The sequence below is a fragment of the Miniopterus schreibersii genome, assembly GCF_964146895.1.
Source record: "Miniopterus schreibersii genome assembly, chromosome: 19".
In the NCBI taxonomy this organism is placed as follows: domain Eukaryota; kingdom Metazoa; phylum Chordata; class Mammalia; order Chiroptera; family Miniopteridae; genus Miniopterus; species Miniopterus schreibersii.
This window is the reverse complement of record NC_138119.1, coordinates 7,716,661-7,744,395: the sequence shown is the minus strand read 5'-3', so window position 1 is coordinate 7,744,395 and position 27,735 is coordinate 7,716,661. Positions and strand designations below refer to the sequence as shown.

At 39.0% G+C, this 27,735-nt stretch overlaps 1 protein-coding gene across 4 annotated transcripts in view; it reads left to right on the top strand.

The window, feature by feature from the left end:
* Positions 1-2,992: 2,992 nt before the first annotated feature.
* Positions 2,993-27,735, top strand: part of CSDE1 (cold shock domain containing E1) — a 34,132-nt gene continuing 9,389 nt past the window's right edge. The window contains exons 1-13 of one of the 4 annotated variants that reach the window (XM_081120985.1): positions 2,993-3,101; positions 13,435-13,822; positions 16,414-16,560; positions 18,074-18,272; positions 19,275-19,384; positions 19,788-19,880; positions 20,495-20,592; positions 22,773-22,854; positions 23,186-23,314; positions 23,425-23,550; positions 24,139-24,351; positions 25,160-25,300; positions 25,384-25,548. In XM_081120985.1, the coding sequence (XP_080977111.1) occupies positions 16,423-16,560; positions 18,074-18,272; positions 19,275-19,384; positions 19,788-19,880; positions 20,495-20,592; positions 22,773-22,854; positions 23,186-23,314; positions 23,425-23,550; positions 24,139-24,351; positions 25,160-25,300; positions 25,384-25,548 (1,494 nt within the window). In that variant the 5' untranslated portion in view covers positions 2,993-3,101; positions 13,435-13,822; positions 16,414-16,422. The remainder of the gene's footprint in view (positions 3,102-13,434; positions 13,823-16,413; positions 16,561-18,073; positions 18,273-19,274; positions 19,385-19,787; positions 19,881-20,494; positions 20,593-22,772; positions 22,855-23,185; positions 23,315-23,424; positions 23,551-24,138; positions 24,352-25,159; positions 25,301-25,383; positions 25,549-27,735) is intronic. The other 3 variants (XM_081120986.1, XM_081120987.1, XM_081120988.1) reach the window with 3 other exon arrangements.

Here is a 27,735-nt window from a genome sequence, read left to right as displayed (position 1 = left end):
ATTTTTAAAAAATCTTTACGTTGACCTAATTTTTCTCATTTCACAGAGAACGGACAAAAATCCTGCCAATCACTGCCCAAGAAAACTGTATAAATGTGTAAAGGAAGCTTGCTTTTGATTCTCGTGTAGATGCCAGGGAAATGTGTTCACTGACATTGTAGAGGAAAAACAATTTCATTGTTGATTTTAGTTTCTCAGAGAAGAAAAATTAACATAACAAATAACCAAAAATGATATATACAATTTTTCCTGGTTATTCCTAAATAGATGAAATGGCTTCTCCAAACCCCTGGCCACCCTTTTGTGTTGCAGATGGTTTCCCAGGGACCTCACAAGTTTCTGCTTTAACTTCAGTTTTTAAAAAGTAAAAAAGCTATATTTTGGGGGGTTTTTTATTTTACTTCAAAATTCATCTAGAAAAAAACTATTGCCTTAAATTATAGTGATCTTCTAAAAGTGAAACCTAAAAATAACAACAAAAAGTGAAACCTGGGGCCCTGGTGCTAAGAGCCCCCACCTGGTCTCACCCAGTGGCAGCACCAGTTCTGGACTGGAGGTGGTGGCTCCAGAAGGCACCTCAGCCCCAGCTGGGGGCCCAGGTACCCTGGATGACAATGCCACCATCTACTGTGTCTGCCAGAAAACAGGCAACCCAGTCATGTGCAACCAGTGTGAGTTCTGCTTCCACCTGGACTGCCACCTGCCAGACCTGCAGGATGAGCTGGGGGGCCAGTGGAGCTGCTCACACTGCGTCGTGCTAGCTGACCTGAAGGAGGAGGATGGCAGCTTGAGCCTGGATGGTGGTGACAGCAATGGTGTGGTGGCCAAGCTCTCACTGGCCAACCGGAAGAAGTACGAGCATGTCCTGCTGGTCCTGTTCTGCCACAAGCCCTGCTGGCCCCTGCACAACTGGCCACCGACTCCAACTCTTCCATGGATCAGCTTGGCAGTACCTTAGACCTGACCCTGATCCACACTTGCCTCCGGGAGAAGTTGTCACTCCCTCTACAGCTCTCCCCAAGAGTTTGCCCAGAATGTGGGCAGTATGTTCAAGCAGTTCAACAAGCTGATGGAGGGCAAGGCCTATGTGTAGTCCATCATCAACCTGCAGCACTCTTTAAGACTTGCACACATGAGGCCTTTGGTGACACCAAGGTCTCTGCTATGCTGGTGGAGCCCTCTCCATGAGCTTGTCTGGTGCCTGGTGCCCAGGAGCTGTCCAGTGGCCCTGGTGATGGCACCAGAAGCAGGGCCCCCTGAGCCAGCTCAGCCTGGGTCTGTTCTATCACCCCCCTGCCCTTCCCCTCTGGTAGCCTGGCTCCCACTCCTTGGTAGCCCCATTCCCCAGCTCCTCACAATATGGTTTTTACTTGTGTGGATTTAATAAAAACTTCACAAGTTCCTAAAAATAATTAAAAAATTTAAAAAATGAAACCACTAATTATGGGTAGTACTTGTAGAAAGGATAAATCATTTAAACTAGTGATTTATGTCCAATCTATCTTTTACTTTTTTTAATGCATTGCAAGCTTAAATGTGTACTTCTGGGTTTATATATATTTGCATTTTGTTAAATGTAAATTGATACAAATTATGGATCAAAGAGAAATTTGAAAAATTGAGATATTCAGAATGAGGATGATGAAATGGTTATGATTTAAGAAGATCTTTAGGAATTATGTGTAATGGTAGGAATCCAGACTTTATTCTTTCTTATTAATTGGAATTGTATTTATAGAATTTAGCAAGACTATTACTTTTTACACTTACCATTGCTGTGATATTTGAGAATGTGTGCTCTTAGACCTAATTCTACTTTTAGCCCAGCTCCACATGACCTTGTTTCTAGAGCAAGAGCCCAGGGCAGTTTCTCTGTAACATTAGATTAGAATATCCAGACTAGATCTATTGCTGGGAAAGAGAGATCTCAATTTAAGAATTAGTGAAAGGAAACAAAACAGCTGGTTCGACATATTTACATTCTGTACTTCCCCAACAGAACATTCCAGTTTCTAACAACTTACACTGTTGTTCAGTGACATTCATTCAACAAGCGTTTGCGAGTTGTCTATGCCAGGCACTGTCAGGCACCAGGAATGCAGAGATGAAGGTCACAGGCCCGTCCTGAAGTATCATTAGCTAGTACAGACTAATAATCACCAGAGTGAGCTAGGAAAGCACTGAAAGCGAAGCCAGTATCTGTGCCCAGGAAAGCGTGGGAAGGCATCAGAGAGAACAAAGGCACCTAGGAGGTGGTATCGGGTTGGAATAGCAACTGAGGTGGAGAGAAAAATCTTTGAACATCAGAAGTAGGATGCTGCCTCCTCTTAGAGCTGCAGATGATTTGCTCAGATTTCAACCTTTTGGTTACTGATTCAGCCTCTTTGATTACCTGATACACTACGCATATCTTCTGGTAACCAGAAAGGTCAGCTAAAGGAGTTTTTTGTTTTGTTTTTTCTTTTAAATGATTTTACTTCCTCGCCCACTCTTGTCCGTCTGTTGCAAGCAATGTAGCTTCTGGGAGACAAAGGTCTCACTTAAGACTGCCAAATTACCTTGCTAAAAACCCGACTCTATAACTAACGAAAATTCGAGTCTAATGTAACAGGCAAGAGAAAGCAGGCTTACACTGTGAGTGAGGAGAAACGGGGGTCTGGGGGCTTCTGGATCATCGCTGGGAAAAAGAGAAATCCATTATAGGACATTCCTGGATATGCCCTCCGAATTGTTCGCCCTGAAGCTTTACCCAGGTCTAGCTGCTTAAAGCACCTCAGGTTAGCAAAGATCAGAGCGCTGAAGTCACCTGCCACCCCGCCCCCCGAGTCCCAGCGGAGTCAGTAAACACAGAGATTGCTTCCCGCAGCTGGTGGGGGAGGGAGGGTAGTGGAACGTAATCACCGTACTGGTTGTGGTTAAGCGCAGCGGACCAGTGGGCGTCACTCGGCCCTCGCGCGCAGGCGTATTAGGGACGCGCTCCCCTCCCCTTCCTGTGCACGCGCTAGGAGCCCGCAACTCTCGCGAGAGAAGCGAGATTTATTCCTACGTACCGGGCCGTGCTGCTTATGGCGGCGCTGGAGAGGGGGCGCTGAGCTGTTGGGGTGAGTACGACCCTAGGGTCTAATTGTGGGTAGCAAGAAGCCAGGCTAAGGGCGGATGAGAAGACCAAGACTAACGGGAGAGACTTCTGTGTCAAAGTGGGCACTCCTAGAGCTCCGTGTAGGGAAAAATCTCACCCTGAGTCTCTGCCTCGGGCTTTTCCACCGGGCCCCCGTTCAACTATATAGGCCTCACGTCAGGCCGCAGAGCCGAAGCGAAGAGTCAAGACCAGGCGTCCGCGCGTGGTGGCGGTGGTGGTGCCTGAAGGGGGGGAGGGAGCGAAAATGGAGGCTCCGACCGCAGCCAAGATGGAGGTAGGGGTGCGGGGCTAGGCCGCGGAGGCTGCTGGGAGTTGTAGTCTGGCCGCTTCCTTCTCTGCGGCTTGGCGTGGGGAACGGGAACTACAAGTCCCGGCGGGCGGGGCGAGGGGGTGGTGGCGCGGTCCTTTGTGTGAGGCTGGAAGAGCCCGAGGCAGAGGAGAAGGGCCTACTTTGGCTCTGGACCCTATAGTTTCCCGGCTGTCATCTGCTTGGGGACGTGACTACGAGTACCAGAGCGCAGTGCGGCACTGGGGCCTCCTTTGTGTATGGGCTGAGGCCCGCTTCACCTAAGTGCTTAGGGGCACCTTTCCTGGGCCACATCTGGCTTTGTAGCGCGGCCTCATTGTCATCCTTATTTCCACTCACCTCGAGCTGTCTATCTTCGGGCTCTGTACCCAACCTTCCCTTCGTCCCCTCCCCTTCAGCTGTTCGAGAAAGGGAGAGCCTAATATTAGGCATTGGCTCTCATGCCTCTATCCTGAAGTTAGGGCGTGCTCTATGAGCTCAGTGGAATCTGTCCTCTTTCCCATCTTCTCTAGCTCTTATGGTGCAAGAGCCAGCCCCACATTGTGCAATGGACGGCTTGGCTTCGTCATTCTATGTAGAGTTAGTTTTTTAGAGCCCTGGTCGGAGAGACTGTCTAGGTTTTTACCATCCGCTGTTTTATCAGTACAGAATCTTAGTGACACGGTTCTTTTGCTTTGAGGTTCTCCTTTAGAAACATCCAGATGGTTCCTCTCTTGCTTGGCTCAGAAGTGAGGCAGGGAACGCTCCCGAAGCCTCCCAATCTGCAGACACAAAAATCTGAACGTTGTTGTGCTAGGCAGTTTCCTTGTTTGGCATCTAAAATGAGTGAAAGAATGTGGTTCTCTTTAAACTGCTGAGAGGCCGGGTGGAGGGGGGAGAGGACGCTCAAAGACGCCAGTAGTTAAATCTGTTTCCTTTGAGAGACTTACCTCTTTATCAAGACGGTATGAACTGGCAGCTCTCTTACAGAACTACTGGTCTGTAAAATGTAGGTACCAAATTATAGCTCACCTAATATAAGTTCTAGGTCAAACGCTGAGTAATTTTCATTTTGGGTTTCTAGAAGGCAAGCATTCGCAATACTACATTGAGGGGCAATATGTTTTGGTGTCCTTTTGATACTAACCAGTAATGGGTACCCTTGGTGTAGGTTAAGCAGGGGTTTATATACTTGAACAGGCAATGCCCGAGTCATAAACCTAGATAAATACTCAACTGTGTTTCTTTTTGTTTCTTTTTAGCACTAGGCCCGAAATAAAAGAGATGGTAGTGGTTTGAGTGATTTTGCAGCTGCTCTGGATGTTTACCATTGAGATGAGTATTTATAGCAGCTGAGTTGAAAAGTAAAGTATTTGAAGCACAGAAGATAGGTTTCCCTTTTTTGTAAATAAGTTCTGACTTAACAAGTGTGACCTTTAGAGTGGTTGAAAATTCTGTAAATTTCTAGCAAATCAAAAATGAGTGAAAACTGACATGTTTTATCCTGTTTCTGTTTTCCTCTTACGCTACCTAAAGACACACTGTGCAGGGCCATCCAACATTTTTAAAAAATAATTTCTTTTAAATTATGATAAAATATACATACAGTAACCATTTTAACCTTTTTTAAAAAAGTGTACAGTTCAGTGGCATTGTTTATTCACATTGTGAGGAGGATACTTTTGACAAGGTAGCTGAAACATAGAAATGCTGTTTGGATAGCTTTTTAAGGACTTGAATTTCAGAACTATTACCAAAAAAAATTAAAATCTTGAGATCTTGTTAAAGAAACACAAAGAATGGGTGTGCCTTCTTAGCCGTGTCTTTTCAAAAACAGGGAAATTACTTTGAGACCTTTGACCGAAATTGTCTTATGGAGAGCTATAAAATTTGTAGGATTTTTTTCATAATAGAGAATTACAGCTAGAAGAATAATTATTTTTAAAGACTTAATCGATAGAATGTCGTCTTTGGTGAAACTGCTGTGGTAGGAATGACTTTTCTTGAATCCCATCTTTTCTTGTTTTTAAGTCCTTTCTTCCAAATCAGGATTTTAAAGAATTCTTTTGTCTTGGTATTAAAATGTTTTCCACTTACAGGCATGAATTCCTAGTTAAAAAACAAAACAATACAAAACTTTTTTTTATACTGCCATGCCTGAGGAATTCTGTTGTACATTTTTTCATTGTGGTTATTAAACTGAATATGGTATTTTAGGCAGTATTCCATTCAGAAGTTTTGAATGATTATTTTTGGAGCATTTTTATATAGAGTATGTCCTTTTATTCTGAGGTAAAACATTAGTGTGTAGTTAGATGATCATCAGTTTCTTCACATTGAACATGTAGGCTACCCACAGGTTTGCAGCTACAGCCAGTACATAACCAGCAAGTTACATGCACTTCTGCTTCTCATATGTAGTAAGTACAAACTCCTGCTATGGTCTAGTTTGCTGGATACTGCCTGCCTCCTTTTTTCAGTGAAAGTCTTTGCCCAAGGGCCTTATATTTACTATTGCTTTATTGGGCATGCCAACCAATGCCTTTTCCCCCTCATCCGTCTATACCTGCTCTGACTAATGTGGCCTTTAGCCATGTCTGGTTATTGTGTACTTGAACTGTGCACAGTTCTGAGTTGAAATGTGCTGTAATTGTAAAATAAACACTAGATTTCAAGGAATGCAAAAAAATCCCATTTATTCAGAGTAATTACATGTGGAAAATAACATTTTGGATACATTTAAAATACATAATTTCACCTGAATGAATAGTTTTGCCTATTGCAACTTTAATCTGATTGCTAGAAAATTTTAAATTACATATATGGCTTGCACTGTATTTCTACACCATTATCTGATTTTATGTCTGAAGCATTTTTTCAGCTTCTTCCCACACTGGCATTTGTCCCATTTCAAGTATTAATGTATGTAGAAGAAGTTACGTGATAGATGGATATATAATTTCAAATAACTTAGTAGATGGTAAGTTAACTAACAACCCAGCATAATTATTACTAAGCATGCACAAAAAGATAGTTGGAGCAATTTGACTTTTTTTTATTTCCATTCAACATAGTGATGGTATAAATTATTTTAAGTTGGTTAATTACTTATATACTAAAGTAAAAGTGAATTAAAACCTGTTGAGCACTTCAGTTATACAGGTTATAGGAAAATGTGATATACTTTAACTTGTCTTAATGCATCAAGAAATCTGAACTAGAATGTTAAAGGCAAAATTATTTATATAAACCAGTGAATTTCATTTCGGTGCTGCCTATGTGGGTCCTCACTCATCTCAAAGGAAAAAAGTATTCTGAAAAAAGTAGGTTAGGTGGTGGGGAGACTTTTTTTTCTTAATCCTCACCCGAGGATATGTTTTTGATTTTTAATTGATTTTAGAGAGAGAGGAAGGGAAGGGAGAAGGGTTCCCTCCAGTACACACCCCAACCGGGGGTCAAACCCACAACCTGGGTATGTACCCTGACTGGGAATCGAACCCAAGACCCTTCGGTGTACAGGATGATGCTCCGACCAACTGAGCCACACCAGCCAAGGGGGTAGGGAGACTTTTGTAGACTGGTGTAAACTTTTATTAGCATTTTCCCTGAGTGAGTGCTGTGCAGATTTTGAGAATAATTTGCCAAAATGGCAAACTGGGTTATGCGATACATTTTAGATGGATTACTGAAGCCACGTAAATTGTTTTAGTTCAGTATTTATTAATTTCGTACCTACTATGTACTTGGCTACGGCTAGGCTTTTGAGATAAAGCAGCAAACAGAGGGAGCTAGTAAATAACAAAACAGGTGATGATAAATATAAGACGGGTAAAATAGGGATTAGCTATTTGGTTTATCAGTTCAAGTTAAGGAATTAGCTTTAACTCCTGAAACAACTTGACAAAATAGTTGGTAATTCACTAATGGTGATACTGTCCTTGCAGAGCAAAGGAAAAAGGAGTTGATCACTTAACAATCAAGGAGAATGGGATCCACATTTAAATTGTTCCTTAGTTTTTTGGTTGGTGCTCTGTAATTCATGTGACTTAACTGTCTGACTTTTGGAGAGGTGAAGGTGATGTACTTTTGTTCAGAGGCAAAAGTTGTTGATACCATCAATGAATGTTAATAATCTTGGCATGAGTTGGGTAGCCAATTTTATTAAAATGCCCAATGGATATTTTTTTCATTTTTAAAGTTTTTTGCCTTATTTCTGTGTCTTTATTATTTTATCTTTATTGTTGACAGTATTACAGATGTCTTCTTTTTTCCCCATTGACCTCTTCTACCCTGCATCCCCCTTGCCCCAGGCCTTCACCACACTACTGTCTGTGTCCTTGGGTCATACATAAATGCATATTGAATTCTTTGGTTAATCTCTTCCCACCCACCCACCCCCGCCTTCCCTCTGAGAATGGTCAGCCTGTTCCATGCTTCTACTTCTCTGGATCTAATTTGTTTATCAGTTTATTTTGTTCTTTAGATTCCACATGCAAGTAAGATCATGTGATACTTGTCTTTCTCTGGCTTATTTCACTTAGCATAATACTCTCCTGGTTCCTCCATGCTGTCTCAAAGGGTAAGAGGTCCTTGTTTTTTACAGCTGCATAGTATTCCACGGTATAAACGTACCACAGCTTTTTTAATCCACTCATCTACTGGTGGGCACTTGGGCTGTTTCCAGATCTTAGCTATTGTAAAATGTGCTGCTATGAACATAGGAGTACATGTATTCTTTTTGATTGGTGTTCCAGGTTTCTTAAGATACATTACTAGAAGTGGGGTCACTGGGTCAAATGGCAGTTCTGTATTTAATTTTTTGAAGAAACCCCATACTGTTTTCCATAGTGGCTGCATCAGTCTGCACTCCCACCAGCAGTGTGCTAGGATTCCCTTTTTCCCACATCCTCACCAGCACTGTCATTTGTTGATTTGTTGATGGTAGCCATATTACAGCAGTCCCTTTAACATTTCTTGAAATGCTGGTTTGGTGGTGATAAACTCCTTTAGCCTTTTTTTTGGCTGGGAAGCTCTTTATTTAACCATTTATTTTGAATGATAGTCTTAATGGATAGAGTAGTCTTGGTTTCAGATCTTTGCTATTCATTACCTTGAATACTTCATGCCATTCTCTTCTGGCCTGTAGAGTTTCTGAGGAGAAATCAGCTGACAGCCTTATGGGAGTTCCTTTGTAGGTAACAGATTGCTTTTTTCTTGCTGCCTTTAATATTTTCTCTTTGTCTTGAATTTTTGGCATTTTAATTATGTGTCTGGGTGTGGGCCTTTTGGGTTCTTGAACTTGTGTGATTTTTTTCCTTCACCAGGTTAAGGAAGCTTTCTGCCATTTCTTCAAACAGGTTCTCTAACCCTTAGTTACTTTCTATACCTTCTGGTACTTGTATGATGCTAATATTGTTAGGTTTCATGTTTTCCCACAGGTCCCTTAAATAGTCCTCTTGTTTTTTAATTGTTTTTTCCTTTTGGTTCCCTGATTGAGTGATTTTTTTCCTACCCCATCTTCTAATTTGCTGATCCCATCCTCAGCTTCCTGTAATCTGCTGTTTATTCCTTCCAATGTATTCTTTATTTCTGCTATGTCATTCTCATTTCCTTCAGAGTTTCCATATTTTTTCTCATGCAATTGAGCATCCTTAAAACTATTCTGAACCCTGTATCTGATAGATTGCTTATCTCCATTTCATTGATCTCTTCTTCTGGAGAATTCCCTTGTTCTTTAATTTGGGGCTTGTTTTTTTGTCTCCACATTTTGGCTGCCTCTTTGGGTTTGTTTCTATGTATTAGGTAGACATCTGCTAGGACTCCCAGTCTTTTTGTATGGTCTCTGATGGAGGTCAATATCAGATGCTGTTTGTGCCTGGCCTTGAGTACCCTGTTTGGAGCTATCAGTGGATGCCTTTGGAAAGGACCAAGATGTGCACCAAGGTCTGCTTTTCCTAGTTCCGGGTCCAGAAGCAGATTAGACAAAGACTCTGCATCCGGAGATCTGCCTTTGCCTTCAGGCTGATTGTTAGTCTCTTAATGAGCCTCAGGCTGTAAACCACATCAGCTAAGTAAAAAACTCCACGGGGTGGGGCGATTGCTTCCCCCTCCAGGCAAAAACTGCCTGGATGGTAAAGGTCTTTCTGAGAAAGATGTCGTCTGCAGTATGGGGGAATGACTCAGTACAGGAATCCTAGCTTTCTCCCCAGAGCCCCAACACTGGATTCTTCTCACACAGCACTAGTCCACTCTGTCATCCCTCTGCTGGAGCCCAAGGTGAGTGGCGACACAGAAAATTTTCTGAGTTGGCCCTTTAAGAGGGTGCCTGCATTTCCAGCCCCCTCTCCCTGGCAGACAGAAACCTAGCTGTTTTTCACAACCAGATGTTATATGGGCACCTTTCTCAGTTCTGGTGCTCTGGGCTGGGGAGTCCAACTTGGGGTTTAGACTCCAGAGTTCTCAGTGGGTGCCCCCCACAGCTGAGATCTCCCTCCGGACCTTTAGCTGCTGTCTGGGAGCCTGGCCAGCCATCTCGCACCTTCCCACTTCCTACCCGTCTCTATGCGGTCTCCACTTTTAATCCTTGGTTATGAGGGTGCTCTCCAGCTAGCCTTCAGTTGATTATTCAGGGTGGTTTTTCTATATTTTTGCCCAACGGATATCTTGTGTTTTATTAAATGTTAATTTCATTGAAAAGTATTTAGTTAACCATGCAAATGTCATAGCTGTAAATGAAATGAAATTTAGCCACTCTCAATTATTCATGATAGTTGGTGGGTTTGTTCAAGCTTTAAAAGATCCTAATGGGCTTTATTAATGCCCAAGACTGGCCCTGCAATGCTTCAGATTTTAGATTCTGGAAGTGTCTTTTCTGTGTTACTAAGTTGCAAACCTGGCAGTTCAAGGTTAAACCAGTGTACCAAGTCTGTATTTTTAAGAGATTATTTCTTGATTGGGTAATTAAGACTTTATATAGTTAGCCAAAACAAAAATTTAAGAACTGTCTCGTACTTGAATATGGTCTCCTTTGCCTACTGTGGATCAACTACCTTTTTGCTATATTATTTTCTGCTGTGGTTAAGTTTAGAAGTACTGGGTTAGGCACTAAAGGAGGCTGTAATAGAGAAATAAACTTAATTTTGCCTCTCAGAAATTTGAAATAAAATTGGAGGAACAAGATGCATAAACAGTGATGTAAGCAAAGTACAGAAGTTATTTGGAACCAAATTAAGATAATAAGTCTGCTGGTATGGTCAAGAAAGGGTGTGGTTTTTTTGTCACCTTGGAGATGACAAAGTTATATTCTTTGTGGGAAGACCCATATGCACAAAGAAGTGGAGAATTCAAGAATCTTCCAAGAGTTGTGTTTAAGGATTAGGGAGGAGAGTGCACTGGAGAGCAACAGAAGGTTAAGATGGGAAGGTAGAATAGAGACACTTTGAGTGGTGGTTCTTTTTTTTTTTCTTTAAATATATCTTTATTGATTTCAGAGAGAGGAAAGGAGAGGGAGAGAGAGAGACAGAAACATCAACGATGAGAGATTCATTGATCAAGCCCACAACCTGGGCATGTGCCCTGACCGGGAATTGAACCCGGATCGCCTGGATCCTAGGTCGACGCTCAACCGCTGAGCCATGCCCGGCCGGGTCGAGTCGAGTCGTGGTTCTTAAACCCTGGTTGCAAGTCAGAAACACCTTGGGGAAGGGGAATAAAGAAAATATACCACCTGGCCTGGGTGGCTCAGAGGTTGAGCATCAACCTATGATCCCGGAGATCAAGGTTCGATTCCCGGCCAGGGCACATGCCCAGGTTCCGGGCTCTCTCCCCAATAGGGAGTGTGCAGGAGGCAGTAGATCAATGACTCTTATCATTGATGTTTCTCTCTCCCTCTCTCTGAAATCAATAAAGATATATTTTTTTTAAAAAAGGAACTAATATACCAACCTCTGGGACCTAACCCTAGTGAAGTTAAATTAGAATGTCATGATTGGGTTCCGGCTTTGATCATACTTGACTGAAAATGGAGAAGATTGACACTGGAAGCTGGCAGATGTGTTAGAGACCTGAACTAACATGTCTTTTAGGACAGAAGATGAATACAAAAGATATATATATACATATATATGTATATGTATATGTATATGTGTATATATATATACACACACACACACACACACATATATATTTAAATATGTCTTTATTGATTTCAGAGAGAGGAAAGGAGAGAGAAAGAGAGAAACATTAATGATGAGACAGTCATTGATTGAGCCCACAATCCGGGCATGTGCCCTGACCGGGAATCGAACCCCAACCGCCTGGATCCTAGGTCGACACTCAACCGCTGAGCCACGCCTGGCCGGGCCAAAAGATATTTTTAAGCAAATACTGTTAAGACTTGCAAAATTGGGTGTGAAGGTAGAGGGAGGAATCAATCATTACGGAAGTGGCCCTACTTTAGGCTAGTTAAATTACTCTTTGAGTGGGGACTGGGCATAGGTATATTTTAAAGCTTCCCAAGTGATTTGAGAACCATAGCTCTAAGAATAAGGATCAAGTCTGGGTAATAGGAGAACGATCCCAATAAAATTGTGGACGAATGTAAAGTTTGAGATTTGCAGTAGTAATATAACGTCATGGAATGTTAGATATAGCCACACAAAAAATGGCCACAAATCAGCTGTTACTGAGTTTTCATTTTGCGTATGAGAAACTGAAACTTAGTGAGACTGAATAACTTGTTCCTGGCTATTTACTAGTATCAGTGATTAGAATTGAGTTCTGCTAGTCTAAGCTATTTCACCAGCTCTGACCTCTCTCCTTATTGATCTTATTTGTGATGTATTGCAAATACACTATTCATCTTTCAGCATATCAAAAACCAAATCTACCTTTTTCTTCTCCCCAGATAAGTTATTTTAGTTAACATTTGAATCAATGCAACATAATTTTTATAGCTAATATAAATCACAATTATTTGGTTTTATTTCATCTCATCTTGTTTCTCTTCTATAGACATTTCTCATCTGTTTATGGCAATAGCTCATTGATATTTGTTTCCTTCACTAAGTCATCTCCCAAAGGATTTCAAGACTTAATACTCTTTTATCAAGAGCTAAGACTGTTTCCTGTTATATCAAGTTGAAATGCTTCATAATTGGCTCCACTACACCTGCCACACCACATATCCCATTTCACTTTAATCCAGGCCTCTGTTCTAGCCAGGCTAGCCTGTTGATTCCTCTGAAACAACAAGCCACATTTGTTACCACAGTCATGCATGCAATAAACCTCCCTTGATGCTGGACATAGAAAATCATATACATGGTCTGTGCTCTCAGGAAACTTAGAATCTAGTGGCATAATCTGGCTTGGATTATGTGATATTTCATGCCTAGAATACTCAGTTGTTTTCTTTCTCTAAAAATCTGGCTATTTCTCCAAATTAAGCCCAAATTCCACCTTTTATTAAAAAAGGCTCTTCTGACTTTGCTCACCATGTTGCTTTGATGCACATACAGTGGTGATTAAACAATACATAGTATTTCTAGTATGTGACATAGTGGGCACCCAGATATTACTTGAGCAAATTAATTTTTGACATTTTTGTCCTATATTCTGCTTTTTCTTCATGTATAACTCTTCTCTCAGCAAGAGTGTAAACCCCCCTGATGGCAGGAACTTCTTTTATATTTTACACAGTACCTAACATAGTGTTAGATGTTTATAAAACACTTGTACTAAGTATTATGCTATGTAATTTAGAGCTTGAGGGGGGTGTCAATAATGACTGAAATTATTTCTGGTTTTGAGTATGTGGTGCTAAAGGAGGTATCCGTTAGCACATGAGAGATTGTTCAAATAACATCAAATGAATGTGCTTCCAAGTTTCCTGTATTAGTTGTTTGACCAATTATTCTAAGTTAATGAAATGAGCTTGTCCCGCTACCCACCCTCTCTTTTGGGTTCTTTTATGGAAGTTATATTTAATGTCTTCATTTTTTATCTCTAGTATGAAGTGTAACAGAACAGACTTTACCACCTGAAACTGCTGCTTCAAGTTCAGATCAGGCAAAGAACAAACCTTGAAACAACCAACAAGACCAAAGAAGAGTACACTTAAGTTGAAGACACAACACTTGATCTGAAACAAGAAGTTTGTGCCTACTCAACAGCTTTGAAAGAGCACTTCCCAACGCTGCTAGTAGTCTTTGTTTTCTTCAGTGCTGTACTGTGAGATTGCCCGGTGCAGCAGCAGTTGTATTCTTTATTAGCTTGATAGATCATTTTCTCTCGCTCTTTTTTTTTAATACTAGCAACTTTCATCCTTTGAAACGTGTGCTGAAAACGAAGAATCAGCAAATACTACTGAAAGTGCAATATTTGATTATCACTGCGAGGTAGGTTTGTAGTTTCCTGTTGGCAACAATCAGTTTATAATTCTGGAGTTCCTAATTATCTGACCAGATATAAAATCTTTTTAATCATTTCTCTTCTAAAAGTATTCTAAAAACCATATTTCCAACTATTTAGTCTGAAAATATCAACACTGGATTATTTAATTTATTGTTTTTTAGATGGGGACATTATTTGTGGCTGAAACTGAGATTTTTCACATAAGATTATATTTACCAGTATATGCAGATCTCTTTTGATTATTGGTCTCTTTGAAATAAAAACTCTATCTATACTCTTTAGAAGCTAGGGTTTCAGACAGGAATGCACGTTGTAGGCTTTGTAGGTCCTTATAACCTAGGATAAAGAAACCCTACAGAGAGGGACATTTGAAGGTGAGCAGTACTTTTGTTTAAGAGGGAGAAGAGTCTTCTGGTAGAGGTAACAGTAGATTCAGGGAGAAATGAAAGCACATAGTATATATTGAGTACTTCCATTATGAACAGAGTGGAGAATAGAGTTTTGTGGGGTGGAGAGAGTAACTGGAAAGTGAGGCTTGCTAGAGGCAGATTCTGAAGGGCCCACTATATTTTATTTTATTCTGTAGGAAAGTTGCCAGATGTTCATAAGCAAGGGTTTAATGAATTTTGTATTTCAAAACTGAGCTTCAGATTTTAAAGTTATATATTCAGAAGTATATCTTTAAAGATAAATGGGTCCACTTTTAAAAGATAGGGTGAGGATGGAAAGAACTTTTAAGAGCAGTGGCTTGGAGTGTAAGGAAGGTAAATGCTAGGGTATAGTCAAAGAAAGAGGTAGACACTAGGTGTTTTAATGGTAGAAGTGATAGGACTTGGTGACCAATTGAATGTGAAGATGAGCCTGAAGGGAATTGACTTATAGTCTATCCAGTTGTCTAAGCTAGAAACTGTTTGTAAAAATGGGGGCGTTTGGGTGGAGACTTGCTGAAATTAAAATATATTGTGGAAATGTATTGTGTTCATTAGCTAGTAATCCAATGTTGAGAAAATATGCTAGTATGGATGTTAAACACTCATCATTTGGGGGAGTTAGGTTTATGAAGGGCAGTTTTCCTTTTTAATCTTTACTTTCTCAATTTTATAAAGTGGACAGAAATAAAAGCTTGGAATTCAGAAAGGAGTCATCACTTTAAAGGATGGCATGCCACAGAGAATTTTCTTTTGTACCATTTAGCTTTTTCTGTTTGTTTCTTCATATGTTCTTGTCTGGTTTTTTAAAATAATTTTAGACTGTTAGCAGTTGTGCTGGATTAGATAATGCAAATTGAATACTGTTTTACCTTTATCCAGAAAGGTAAAAGACTAGATGCCAACGTTTCCATGTTATTTCATTGACATGAGTTACAGAAATGGACTTCAGGTAGTAGAAGTACTTTTTGTTCAGCCTAATGTTTGTATTCTGAATATTGGTTTGCTCTGTAAGTGTTTACCTGTTAACAGAGCAGAAACTTGCCACCCTAACCAGAAATATTGCTGGATGCTTTTATACTACCATGAATTTTAATATCTGAGGGATGGAATACATATAGTGTGTTTTTATTGCTGCTAATGTAAGTCTATATCATAGTCTCAGTCTTAATGTTTTGGCAGACTTGTCAGATCTCATTAGATGGTCATTAATTTCACAATGTAGAAATTAAGAACTAGTACAAGGATTCAAAGTGTCAGCCTGCATAGTCTTTGCCCGTGTTTGCCTTATTAGCACTGTTTCTCTCTAGATTCTTCCGGGGGAATAATTTTCAACCATTTGTCTGTTTGTGAGGGCAGTTTAGTTAAACTAGATAGCTAAATTTGTATGTCTCCCTAATTGGGCAAATATAAACTATAATTTACTGAAAGCAAATTGAATACTGTTTTACCTTTATCCAGAAAGGTAAAAGACTAGATGCCAACGTTTCCATGTTATTTCATTGACATGAGTTACAGAAATGGACTTCAGGTAGTAGAAGTACTTTTTGTTCAGCCTAATGTTTGTATTCTGAATATTGGTTTGCTCTGTAAGTGTTTACCTGTTAACAGAGCAGAAACTTGCCACCCTAACCAGAAATATTGCTGGATTGCCTCTCAGTACGTAAGTAGTGTATGTGATGTGTAATCTGACTTAACCGATCTGCAAGGCCTCTCCTGTAAATACATAATAAATATTTATAAAAGCTAATTTTTATCTCTGGGCAAAAAATACATATAATTCTAATATTTTCTTTGGCTTATCCTTTGCGTACTCTATTTTAAGGGAGACAAGTGATCGAGAATACTGGATTCTGTGTAAAGCTGTGGGACATGGAGAAGAAATTGGACTGAATTCTCTCACTGTAGCAGCCACTAAAGAGTCCTTATGGCATTTTAAAAATTGTAAATCTTATTGATTAGGGAATGTGTAAGGGCTTTAAAAAATACATTTTGCCTTGATGCTATAATTTATTTCTTTTGTCAATAGAAATCTGCTAAAATGAATTATATAGTGCTAAAGTAAATCTATAAAGATACACAAGTTAACTGTCAAATGTGTGTTAAATTGTTATCACAGTTACAAACATTGTGCTATGTTATCACAGCTGTTTGAGATGGAGAACATTTTTACTGTGTCATCAGATCCTCATCCCCCTCCTGCAGCCCCTCCTACACTTTCTTTACCTTTATCTTCATCTTCTACCTCATCTGCGACAAAAAAGCAAAAGAGGACCCCCATGTTTCAGAGATCTGTAAGTCAGGGAAGCAGTCATTCCAGCTTGTTTGCTTTGTGTTAAGAGCATGACTTAGGGCCACTCAGTTTGGTTAAAATGGCCTGCAGACTCACTTTCTAACTTTCCTAACTATTTCCTTCACCTTGAATCTTGAAAGATAAGTTTAGTAATGTAGGGCCTTGATACTGAAAGTGTGTCGAAGAATCAAAGGATCACTTTGGGAGCTTGTTAGAAGTGGAGAATCCCAAACCCCTGTCCCCACTGAATCAGATTTTGTATTTTAGCTAGATTGCCAGGTAACAAGTTTGAGAATCCCTAGTTTAGAGCCCAGATTGTAGACATAGGCTTTCTTGGTTTGACATCTCTACCATTTCACTTTGGCAAGTCATTTAGTCTCTCTCTGTCTGTTTCCTCATTGTTAAAATGGGGATAATATTTCTCGTGGGCTTTTGTAAAAGTTAAATGAGTAAATACATGTCAAACACAGAACAGTGTTTAGCATGAAAGAACTGGAACTTAACCACCTACAGATACGATAGCTTTGGTTTGCATGATTTGGTCATCCCACCTAAGTTTTTGTACTTGGCTTTATCTTTCCAGAACTTTAGTAACTTTTTTTCTAATAAAAAGTATTTTTATTAATAATGTTCAACTTCTCAAACTAAATGTTTATATCCAAAAATAACTTGTTTTTATGGTTAAATAAAATATCCAGTATGGGGACATTATTTGATAATCTAAATAGGTTTCGTTGCATTGCATCTAAATAGCTCCTCTTCACTAAGGAATGGTTTCCTTTGCTTTATCTGATCATAAAAACAATAGCATTTAGAGATTTTATCAGTGTGTACAACAAGTGAAGACGTCTTAAAAGTGCCTGTGAAGTGATTGAACATTTTTAGAATTGAAGAGTAGTTGTTTTCTTGGAGTTTTATGTTAGAAAACTCTTGTTTTCTAATTCACTATTTTGGGTTGTCTTCCATTAAAGGACCTAAGCGTGCATGCATTCTGATATTTTCTAGTTTGAAATAAGTATTGCGTAGAAAGTTTATTATTTTAATCTCTACTAACTTAAATGATTATCTTCAAGATGCATGGCTTACCAAATAGTATTAAGGTTTCTATTTAAGTTTTAAAATAGTGTTACTAAGTTTCTTAAGGAAGGGTGCTCATAGTTTGGGTTGCCATCTCTTGAATGTTAGTTAGCATTGTTTTGAAATTGTTAAAGTTAATATAAAGTCAGCTTTTACTTATGCAGTTGATTTACTTTAATACTAGCCTCTGGAAATTCTGTTTGGTAAGCGAAAATTCTACAATAAATTGGGCCAACTTCCCATAATCATTCAAATACTTACTTTGAAATGTTTTAGTAGCTAAATTAACATTTCAACAATAAAAGCCCATAATCTTCCCTTTATCTATTTTACCTTTATTTTCTTTGCCTTTTTATATTAAAATTTTAGTGATTTGTTATGCTGTGGAGATAATGTACAGATCTGTATGTGTTGAGTTCTTTTTCTTTTTAAAACAGATGAGCTTTGATCCAAACCTTCTCCACAACAATGGACACAATGGGTACCCCAATGGTACTTCAGCAGCACTGCGTGAAACTGGGGTTATTGAAAAACTGCTAACCTCTTACGGATTTATTCAGTGTTCAGAACGTCAAGCTAGACTTTTCTTCCACTGTTCACAGTATAATGGCAACCTGCAGGACTTAAAAGTAGGAGGTAATCTGTTGATTTTCCTTTTTAAAAAACTAATCACAAATTTCTCTTCCATAGCAACTTGCTCATCAGAGTGTTAGTTTTGGTCTTTTAATTCTACCAATTACTGAAGTATATCTATATAAACTTGGAGAATTCTGATTCTGATGGTGGTATTGTATTGTCTTTTTGAGGGATGAAAGACTGATTAAAAGAATCTTTGAATATTTTTTAAATAGACACTTTTGGGAGATTTAAGTTATTTCCCCAATAATGACTCTTTAGCTATACTGTATTCGATTTTAGGCCTGTGAAAATATAACTTCTATAATGTTAGTTTTGATCATTTTACTAGGTGCTAGTTTGGTAGTACCTGAAAAAATAACTTTTAACAGTGTCACCACTTGCACTATATGAAAATTCATCTTGGCTAACACCAGAAAAGCCACTTTTACTTGTGAAGATGTATGGTTTATTAAAAGACTGAAGTTACCAGGTCTCAGTGTGTGTTTTTTAAAATATCTTTGAGGAAAAAAGTCAGAACAATAGTTAACATGAGTATTTTGGTGTACCAAGTACTCTAAGCCCTATGAGATTATTATTTTGGTTAATTCCCATTTTACACATGAGATACAGGAGGAGTAAAAAAACTTGCCAGAGGTCATGATTGTTATATTGCCTTATTGACAGTATGTGTAATGCCATGAAAACGAAGATATGGCTTAGTCTAAAGCATTGGTTTTGAAACAGTAGTTTATATCAGAATTACCTGGAAGGCTTCTTAAAAACCTAGATTGCTGTACCCTCATGCCCAAAGTTTGCCTTTGAATAGGTCTGGAGTGGGGCCCAGGAATTTGTATTTCTGCTAAGCTTCCTTCTAGGTGTGATGGCTGCTGCTGGTCCAGGGACCACGCTTTGGGAATCACTAGTGTAAGACAACTCAAATGCTACATTAAGTTTAGCTTGAAAGTGAGATACCGTTTTACCAAAATTAGTACAACAAACATAGCACTTTCTTTATTTTAGATGATGTTGAATTCGAAGTATCATCTGACCGGCGGACTGGGAAACCCATTGCTGTTAAACTGGTGAAGATAAAACAAGAAATCCTCCCTGAAGACCGAATGAATGGACAAGTTAGTGACTTTGATGCTTTGTGTTTTCTTCGGGGCCCTGCATTTGCATATATCTTTCACATTAGAAAAGGAAGAGTCTCCCCATCTCCTCAGTTTGCACGCAAGAGAGCTATAGTATATAAAGATGACTATTTTAAAATTATATCAGAAGCACTGGCATTTCTTGGCCTGAAATTAAAAAATGGTCAAGACTCAATTTGGGTTTTTACAAATAACCCAAAGTCTATACTTACAGTCAATTTATGTCTGTAAGTTTGAAACTTGGCAGCATGGCATCCTCTTGTGGATCATATTAAAATGCATCCCTATGTATAGTATAGAGGATATTAAAATTCAGTTTATATTGAACAGTGCTGCTCCTGAAATGATTAGCAATGGAAATTTTTTTTTTTTTGACTGGTAGGTTGTGTGCGCTGTTCCTCACAACTTAGAGAGTAAATCTCCAGCTGCCCCGGGTCAGAGTCCAACAGGGAGTGTATGCTACGAACGTAATGGGGTAAACTTGTGTATTTTTCTTAAACCTTTGCCTGATCCACCATGTGATCTATAAGCGTACTTTAATTCAAAATAGAAAACGTAAGCTGCAATTGATAAAATCAATTTTAAATTTGGTTTCTAAGGCTTCGAGTGCAGCATAATCAAAAAATTAAAAACAAAAAATCTATAGGACATCCAAGTGTCTTAGCTTGCCCAAGCGTGACCTTAGTTAGAACATTAAGGTAAAATGCTCCTTTACTCACTTTTGGGGGGTTGTGGGAGGGGATCTTTTTTCTGGTTCTTTTTAAGCACTAACCAGCTTTTTTGTTTGGAATGCCTTATATAAAAATTGGTTTTTTTTGAAATGTAACTACAGTCTCTGGGCAAATGCTTCCACGTGTGTAAGCTTTTTGAAGTTGGATTGCTGCTCAGCTGTGGACTCGCAGAAGTCATCAGCATCATGGAGGGGAAGTGTGTGTTTATATGAATAAAACATTGTGCTTGTCATAAAGCATTTAATTTTAAGAAATTTGGCTTAAAATGCCAGCTTAAGAGGTATTTAACAAAGTAAGTCACAGTATACAGTAAACATGCATCCTGCCAATATAGTAATAATAACTTATTAATTCACAGGAAGTGTTTTATCTGACTTACACCCCTGAAGATGTGGAAGGGAATGTTCAGCTGGAAACCGGAGATAAAATAAACTTTGTAATTGATAACAATAAACAGTAAGTTCTTTTTTCCCACCTAAGTAATTTCCTTTTCCTGCAATAAGAAAATCGAAGGGAGTTAAAAACCTAGCTTGTAAGTCTGGATTACTTTTATGACCTTTCACATTTTTCATTAATCACTAAGCATTTGATGATGTATTCTATGATGGGCATTGTACAGAGTGTCAGAAATAGGAAGATAATTAAAACAGCTTTCAAGGGGCTAGCTGTTGCAGAGGTCAGTGAAGGTTCTGCAAAGGCAGCAATGTTGTGAGTTTTGAGAGAAGGGTGTGGAGTTACTAGGGAAATGGGTTGTGGGGTAGAACATGCAGGTAGAGGAAGTATTATTTTGGGGAACTACATTGAGTTGATTGAATTGGCTGGATTGTAGGAAATAAAGCTTGAGCTCTATCCTATAATTACAAGAATCTTTGAAGGAGTTTAAGTATGATAGCCTTAGATTGTTGGAAGTGGTGGAGAAGGTAGACTTTTGGAGAATAGGGATGCTGTAGACTAGAGGCAGTTATATGAGGGTTAATGTGAAAGATGAGGGCCCAATACAACAAGGTCAGGAGTGTTCAGGTGGAGAAGTCAAGTCACATTGAGGTGATAAAGTCATTAAGTTTTGTAATTGATTAGACAGAAATGTGTATTGGAATTAAGAGATTCCCAAATGTCATTTTTCTCACTTGGGGTACTGGGCAGATGATACCATTAACTGAACTCGGGAGATACAGCAGGAAGTATTAAGGGTGGGAAAAGAATTATAATTATTTTGACATTTAGAATTTGGGGTATCTGTCGGTATTTCTGGGTGAGGATATGCAGTTACACGTATAGGTCTGAGACAAGCTAGTAATGAGCAGGAATTATAGCTGTTGATTTCCACAGCATAAGCAGTTGAGGAAAGTGTATTGAAGAAGTCTCAGAGATGATTTTTTTGGGGGGGGTGGATGAAATGGGAGATACAAGTACAGAAGGAAGTTAAAAATAGGAAGTTGGAGAAAGTCCTAAACAAAAGTCCTAAGAGCATGTACAGAATCGTTAGCCTTGAACCTTACCGTTTGCAAGACTAGAAGGAATTAGATTGAGTTGTAGGCATGGGTATTCAAATTTTAGTCTGAATACCTCCATTTAATCTCAAGTAGAAAACTGGGAGATAGGGCTTGAGTTTGAGGGGGGAACCAATGAAAGGGCTTTACTTTTATTAAGCTCTACATGTGCCAAGCATTGTATTAAATAGCCGTGAATCCTCAGAACAGCCTCGCCGGATAAGTTTATTCATCTGTAAAATGAGGTATGTTCTCATAAAGTAACTTTTCTAAAGTTTTCAATAGCAGATACTTAAATTCCAATCTGACTCTGAAGGCTTTTCACTGCAGTAAATTGTAAAGGCAAGTGGGATTTTTCTTTTTTTTCAGTGTCTTCGTTAGTCTGTTCAATTTTTGAAGTAAAAGGCACAATTGGGTTACAGTTCATGAAGAATTAAGGGAAATAATTGGTCTGCAGCTCTTAAAACAATTAAATCTCCGAGTACTATTGCATCTTATACAGTCTGCGCCATCTTTAAAATGAAATCAGGTTTACATTGCTGCTGCTCAAAGATGGGGACAGTATAGCAACATATGGTGTATCTAACTGGTTTCGATCAAGGTGAATCATTTTTTAAAGCACAGCAAATTTCTCATATAATTGCATTTATTTAACTTTCCTTTACAGCTGTTTAATCAAAAAAATTGATGGAATAGGTACTAAATTCAGTCAGTGCAAACAGGCCATCTCTTATCTATCTCCAGCACCTTTGCCTGCAGCACAAAATGCCTACTTAAATGTGCGTTTAATGAACATCCTAAAGTGAGCTTTCCCCATCTTTGCTTGCATGCAGTTTGTGACTTTATTTCTTTTGTTATAATGGAAAAGCAGAATGGAACATCATGTACCCATGGTGTTATTTTAACAGTCCAAGAGAAAAATGATCTATATGTGTATGTTCTGAGTTTGAGCAAAAGTTTTTGGCATGTGAAGCCATGTGAAAAGGCTCGAGTCGCATAAACCTTACATTTGCTCTTAGTGGTAAGAATTCTTGAGGCCTCAGAAAACTAGTTTATTGATTTTCTAGACTCATCATATCTAACAAAGCCAATGCATTTTCCACCCCTCTTTGATAACCCCATCCCCACCCAATTATTTTTTTCTAGTACTGGTGCTGTAAGTGCTCGGAACATTATGCTGTTGAAAAAGAAACAAGCCCGCTGTCAGGGAGTAGTGTGTGCCATGAAGGTAATAAGCGCCATCAAATTGGAGATGCTCGAGCTTTCTCTTTGACCCTTTTAAGCCTTTTACTTAACCTAAGCCTTTTGTTTTTCCTCTTTATCTTCCCTTTGAAAATATTGCGCTGTTAACCTTAAAAGTAATCTCTTAAAATTCTTTGGATACTAATTCATTGTGTTCTTTAAAATGGGCCATTTAATTGATGATAATAGACTTTGCCAAATATATTGTTTTCATGGCAGTATAATTTTATGAAAAGATTGATTGTAAATCATAATCATAAATTGTAACCATATACGCTTAATTGTACATAATGTTTCTGTTTTTTGTTTGGCTTCAGGAGGCATTTGGCTTTATTGAAAGAGGTGATGTTGTAAAAGAGATATTCTTTCACTATAGTGAATTTAAGGGTGACATAGAAGCCTTACAGCCTGGAGATGACGTGGAATTCACAATCAAGGACAGAAATGTAAGATAGTTACCTAACTTCATCTTTGGCCTCCTTTTAAGATCAGTAGTGACTTACATTTTTAGGAAACGGTTAAAATGACATCCCCACCCCACTCCCTTTTGATTTAGGGTAAAGAAGTTGCAACAGATGTCAGACTATTGCCTCAAGGAACAGTCATTTTTGAGGATATCAGCTTTGAACATTTTGAAGGAACTGTAACCAAAGTTATCCCAAAAGTCACCAGTAAAAACCAGGTAATTGGTCATCTTCTGGAGAATCTTGTTTGCCTCATCAGCAACAGAAATTTTATGCCATTTGATTGGTAGTGGAGCAATGAAATAATTACCTATAATTAAACTAAATGAGAGGCCACTGATTGATTTATCCATGAATATGAGTTTTTAATTTTGCTTTGTTTTTATACTGGATGATAAGGAAAAAGGGACAAAAGAAATACTTGTTAAAATGGAAAAAAACAATTTGGGTGTACATTCGTTCCCACTACTACCACCCCACCACCAGTTGGTTTTCTTATGTGGGGGAAATGAGATAAGGGGGGTGTTAGTGCTAAGGAAATGTGAAACATAAAAGACTAAAATTATTTTCCTTAAATGAAACTTCTCAGTATCATAGTACAGGATCTTAATTGCACTGTTGTGATTTTTGGTTGTATCGTGACCATAGAACACAAAGCTTTGAAAGTAGACTTAATGTTGTCGACCCCTTTTTCCCTTTGGGGAACTGTCTCATAAGTATCATGGTTTTGCTGTGTTGTTCTTGTTTGACTTGGAACTGGGAAGGATGGGAAATCTCCAGCTAAAATCGTTTTTCCTTCTCATCAGAATGACCCATTGCCGGGACGCATTAAAGTTAACTTTGTGATTCCTAAAGAACTGCCCTTTGGAGACAAAGATACAAAATCCAAGGTGACCCTGTTGGAAGGCGACCATGTTAGGTTTAATATTTCAACAGACCGACGTGACAAATTAGAACGAGCAACCAACATAGAAGTTCTATCAAATACATTTCAGTTCACTAATGAAGCCAGAGAAATGGTAAGTGTTGGCTGTTACTAGACAAGTATCCAGTTATATTGTCATTAAGTTTAGATCTTGTTTGTTATCCTGTAATGCCCTCAGAGCTGATAATTTGGTTTGTGATCCTGTCTACTACTTATTAGCTGTGCACTTTGGACTAATTGCTTAACCTCTCCCAGCCTTGACTTTCTCATCTTGCAAAACATGATAATACTAAGTTAATAAAAATAAGAATTAAGTGGAATACGTTGTGCGCATATGTTTACATTTGAATACAACTTTTCTAGTTCATATTGGCTAAGGACAGTAGCATCTGGCAAGTCTCAGTTGCTTAGAAGTTTATTTACTTCACTGAAAGCAGTGAGTTTGGATTTAAATGGGAAAAATTACAGCACACTTGCCCTCCCGGGAGGACTTCCACACCTTTCTCTTCCCCCTCACTTTCCCCCACAGGAGTGCATCTTCTAAACTTAAAGGGACTCCATGAGACTTGCAAGCAGGGGAGCAGTGGGCAGCGGCAGCTCGTCCCAAGCTAATCCCCTGAAAGGTCCCCTTTTCTCTGACTTTGATTTCTCTGAGCCAAAGCACCCCCGCCTAGGCTCTCTTCTGTTGCTTCTTTTATTCTAAGCCCTTCCTTGTTTGACTGTCCCCAGCTTTAATAAACGTACTCTCAAAATGAAAAAAAAATGAAAGGAAAAATTACAATGTGGATACAGAATTTGGGTCATTAATATAGCGAATTCCTAATGAATTTAACTTATGTTTGCACACTTCAATGTTGTTTTGAAAAGCTTCACAGCCAGTGAAAATATTATTTGTGTTTCAGGGTGTAATTGCTGCCATGAGAGATGGTTTTGGTTTCATCAAGTGTGTGGATCGTGATGCTCGTATGTTCTTCCACTATAGCGAAATTCTGGATGGGAACCAACTCCATATTGCAGATGAAGTAGAGTTTACTGTGGTTCCTGTGAGTAGTTTTTGAGAAAAATAAGGGGGGTTTTCTTGGTGTTTCCTTTTTCAGTTTAAGTTACTTTTGTTTATTACTTGTAGGATATGCTCTCTGCCCAAAGAAATCATGCTATTAGGATTAAAAAACTTCCCAAGGGCACGGTTTCGTTCCATTCCCATTCAGATCATCGTTTTCTGGGCACTGTAGAAAAAGAAGCCACTTTTTCCAATCCTAAAACCACTAGCCCAAATAAAGGCAAGGAAAAGGTAAGTCTTACGTCATCGAAATGATTTTTGTAGCTCTTTATTCCTCTTCTGCTTAAAGGCAACCACTGTCCACACAATAATGGCGTATTATCTTTCAGAATTACCTGTTACACTAACAGTAAACTAACCTAAAGCAAAGGTTTTTCACCTCAGCATTATGGACATTTGGGGCTGGATAATTCTTTGTGGGTGTGGGGCTGTTCTGTGCATTGCGGGGTGTTTAGCAGCATCCCTGGCCTCTACTCACTGGAGGCCAATATGTTTCTTCTCCCCCTGTGTGACAGCCAAAAGTATCTCCAGATGCTGCCAAACGTCCTAAAATGACCCCTGCTAGGAACTGTTCATCTAAAATGATAGTGTTTTCTTCCAAGCAGCCTAAAACTTTCAAATTTGGGTAGATTCGCTTCACACATTTGAACTTCACTCTATTGGAAAATTCACTGAATAGGAAATAAAGATGTCTAAGATGGCTTCTGCTGTCAAGTAAATAAAATTGAGATTTGTGTAGAAACAAGTCATACAGAATATAAAATGTTTCTGTAAAAGGTCAATTTCACTGTGGTGAAATTCTAAACTGGCAAAATCTGGGATGGTTTCACTCCTGCCCCTGACATTTAGTAGGTGGAAATAAATGAGAAAAGGACATTCCTCACAGAGGTACAGAGGAAAAGAAGTCAGGGTTTTTTTAGAAAGCACCAAGTAGTTCGACAGGAAGATGGGAACTTCTTCTTTGGGCGGAGGTGGGGGAGGGGAATAAGGGTGAAAAGTCAGGATACAGATAGATTAAGAAGGTGTTAATTACTACTCCAAAGAACTTAGACCTTGTTCTGTACTCAGGAAAAGATTTCTGTTGGAAAGTGACATTGGGTGTGCAGTTCAGCTAGATTATGGCAATAGTATGAACCCTAGATGGGGATGGAGAAAGACAAAAGATGGACGAGGCTAGACAGGAAATGAATTAATAGTTTAGGTAGTCCTTGAGCTAGGGACGGACGTCATGGTTGTAGACCGGAGAAGGTACATTAAAGAGATCCTGGAAGGTAGTTAATTTTAGAAGTAACTACTTAGGAGCCAGAAGGAGCAGGGACAGCATCTTGCTTACCACTTATTTTTTTAGATTGGGAAGTCCCTTCACCTCTGCTTCAGTTTTTAAACTTAAAAAATAATTGTGTCCTGTTTGAAAAGCCCTTATGGTGCCTAGTCTATAGTAGGAATATCAAAAGTGGCAGATGGTGCTGTTAACACCTTGCTGACTGGTCATGAGTATACACGTGTTTCCATTTCCGAACATTGCTAACCAGTCACAAAATAACTCATGTCTGCACTTACATTAACTTTAAGTAATTTTAAACACCCTGCTAACCAAAGTAGACAGCTGCATGGGCAAGTTCTGGCTTGAAGTAGCCATTCCACAAGGTATTTTAATAATAAAAATAAAATGCAGTGGGAATTGTTTATTTTTATCCTCACCTGAGGATATGTTTTTATTGATTTGAGAGAGAGAAACAATATGTTGCCTCTTGTACATGCCCCACCAGTGATCGAACCTGAAACCTAGACATATGCCCCACCGGGGATTAAACCCAAAACCTAGGTATGTACCCTGACCAGGAATCGAACCCTCAACCTTTTTGGTGTATGGGGCCATGCTCCAACCAACTAAGCCACCGGCCAGAGCTCAGTGGGCCTTACTTTTAATGGCTTTTAGTCTTGGGATGCCCTGCTTCCCAACTGTCTGTCAAAACTGACTTGATCAAGACAGCCTTTGTGTGAGACTTTTCTTGACTTTATTTTTTTCTTAGGCCAGTACTATATATCCTAATAAGTCTTTCTGTCATTGTGCTTATTACAGTGTATTACACATACCTGTTCACGAATCTATCTGCTCTACTAGACTGGGCTCTTTGAGAGCAGGGGTCTTATTTCTATTTAATGTACTTGGTGTATTCTGTCTTGTCAGATGTTGACTGGATATTGAGGTTAATTGATAGAGACAGCAAAAGTTAATCCTGAGATTGTGACATTGGTTAACTGGCAAAAGAGTCAATGCCAGTGGATTCAGACCTGAATTCCCTAAATATCATCATTCTTCACTTAACCAAAGTCAGATCCTTAGCATCATTTCTGGTATTTTACAATGATTTAGTGTTACTGTGAAAACATTGATATGTCATAGCTTAATCACCT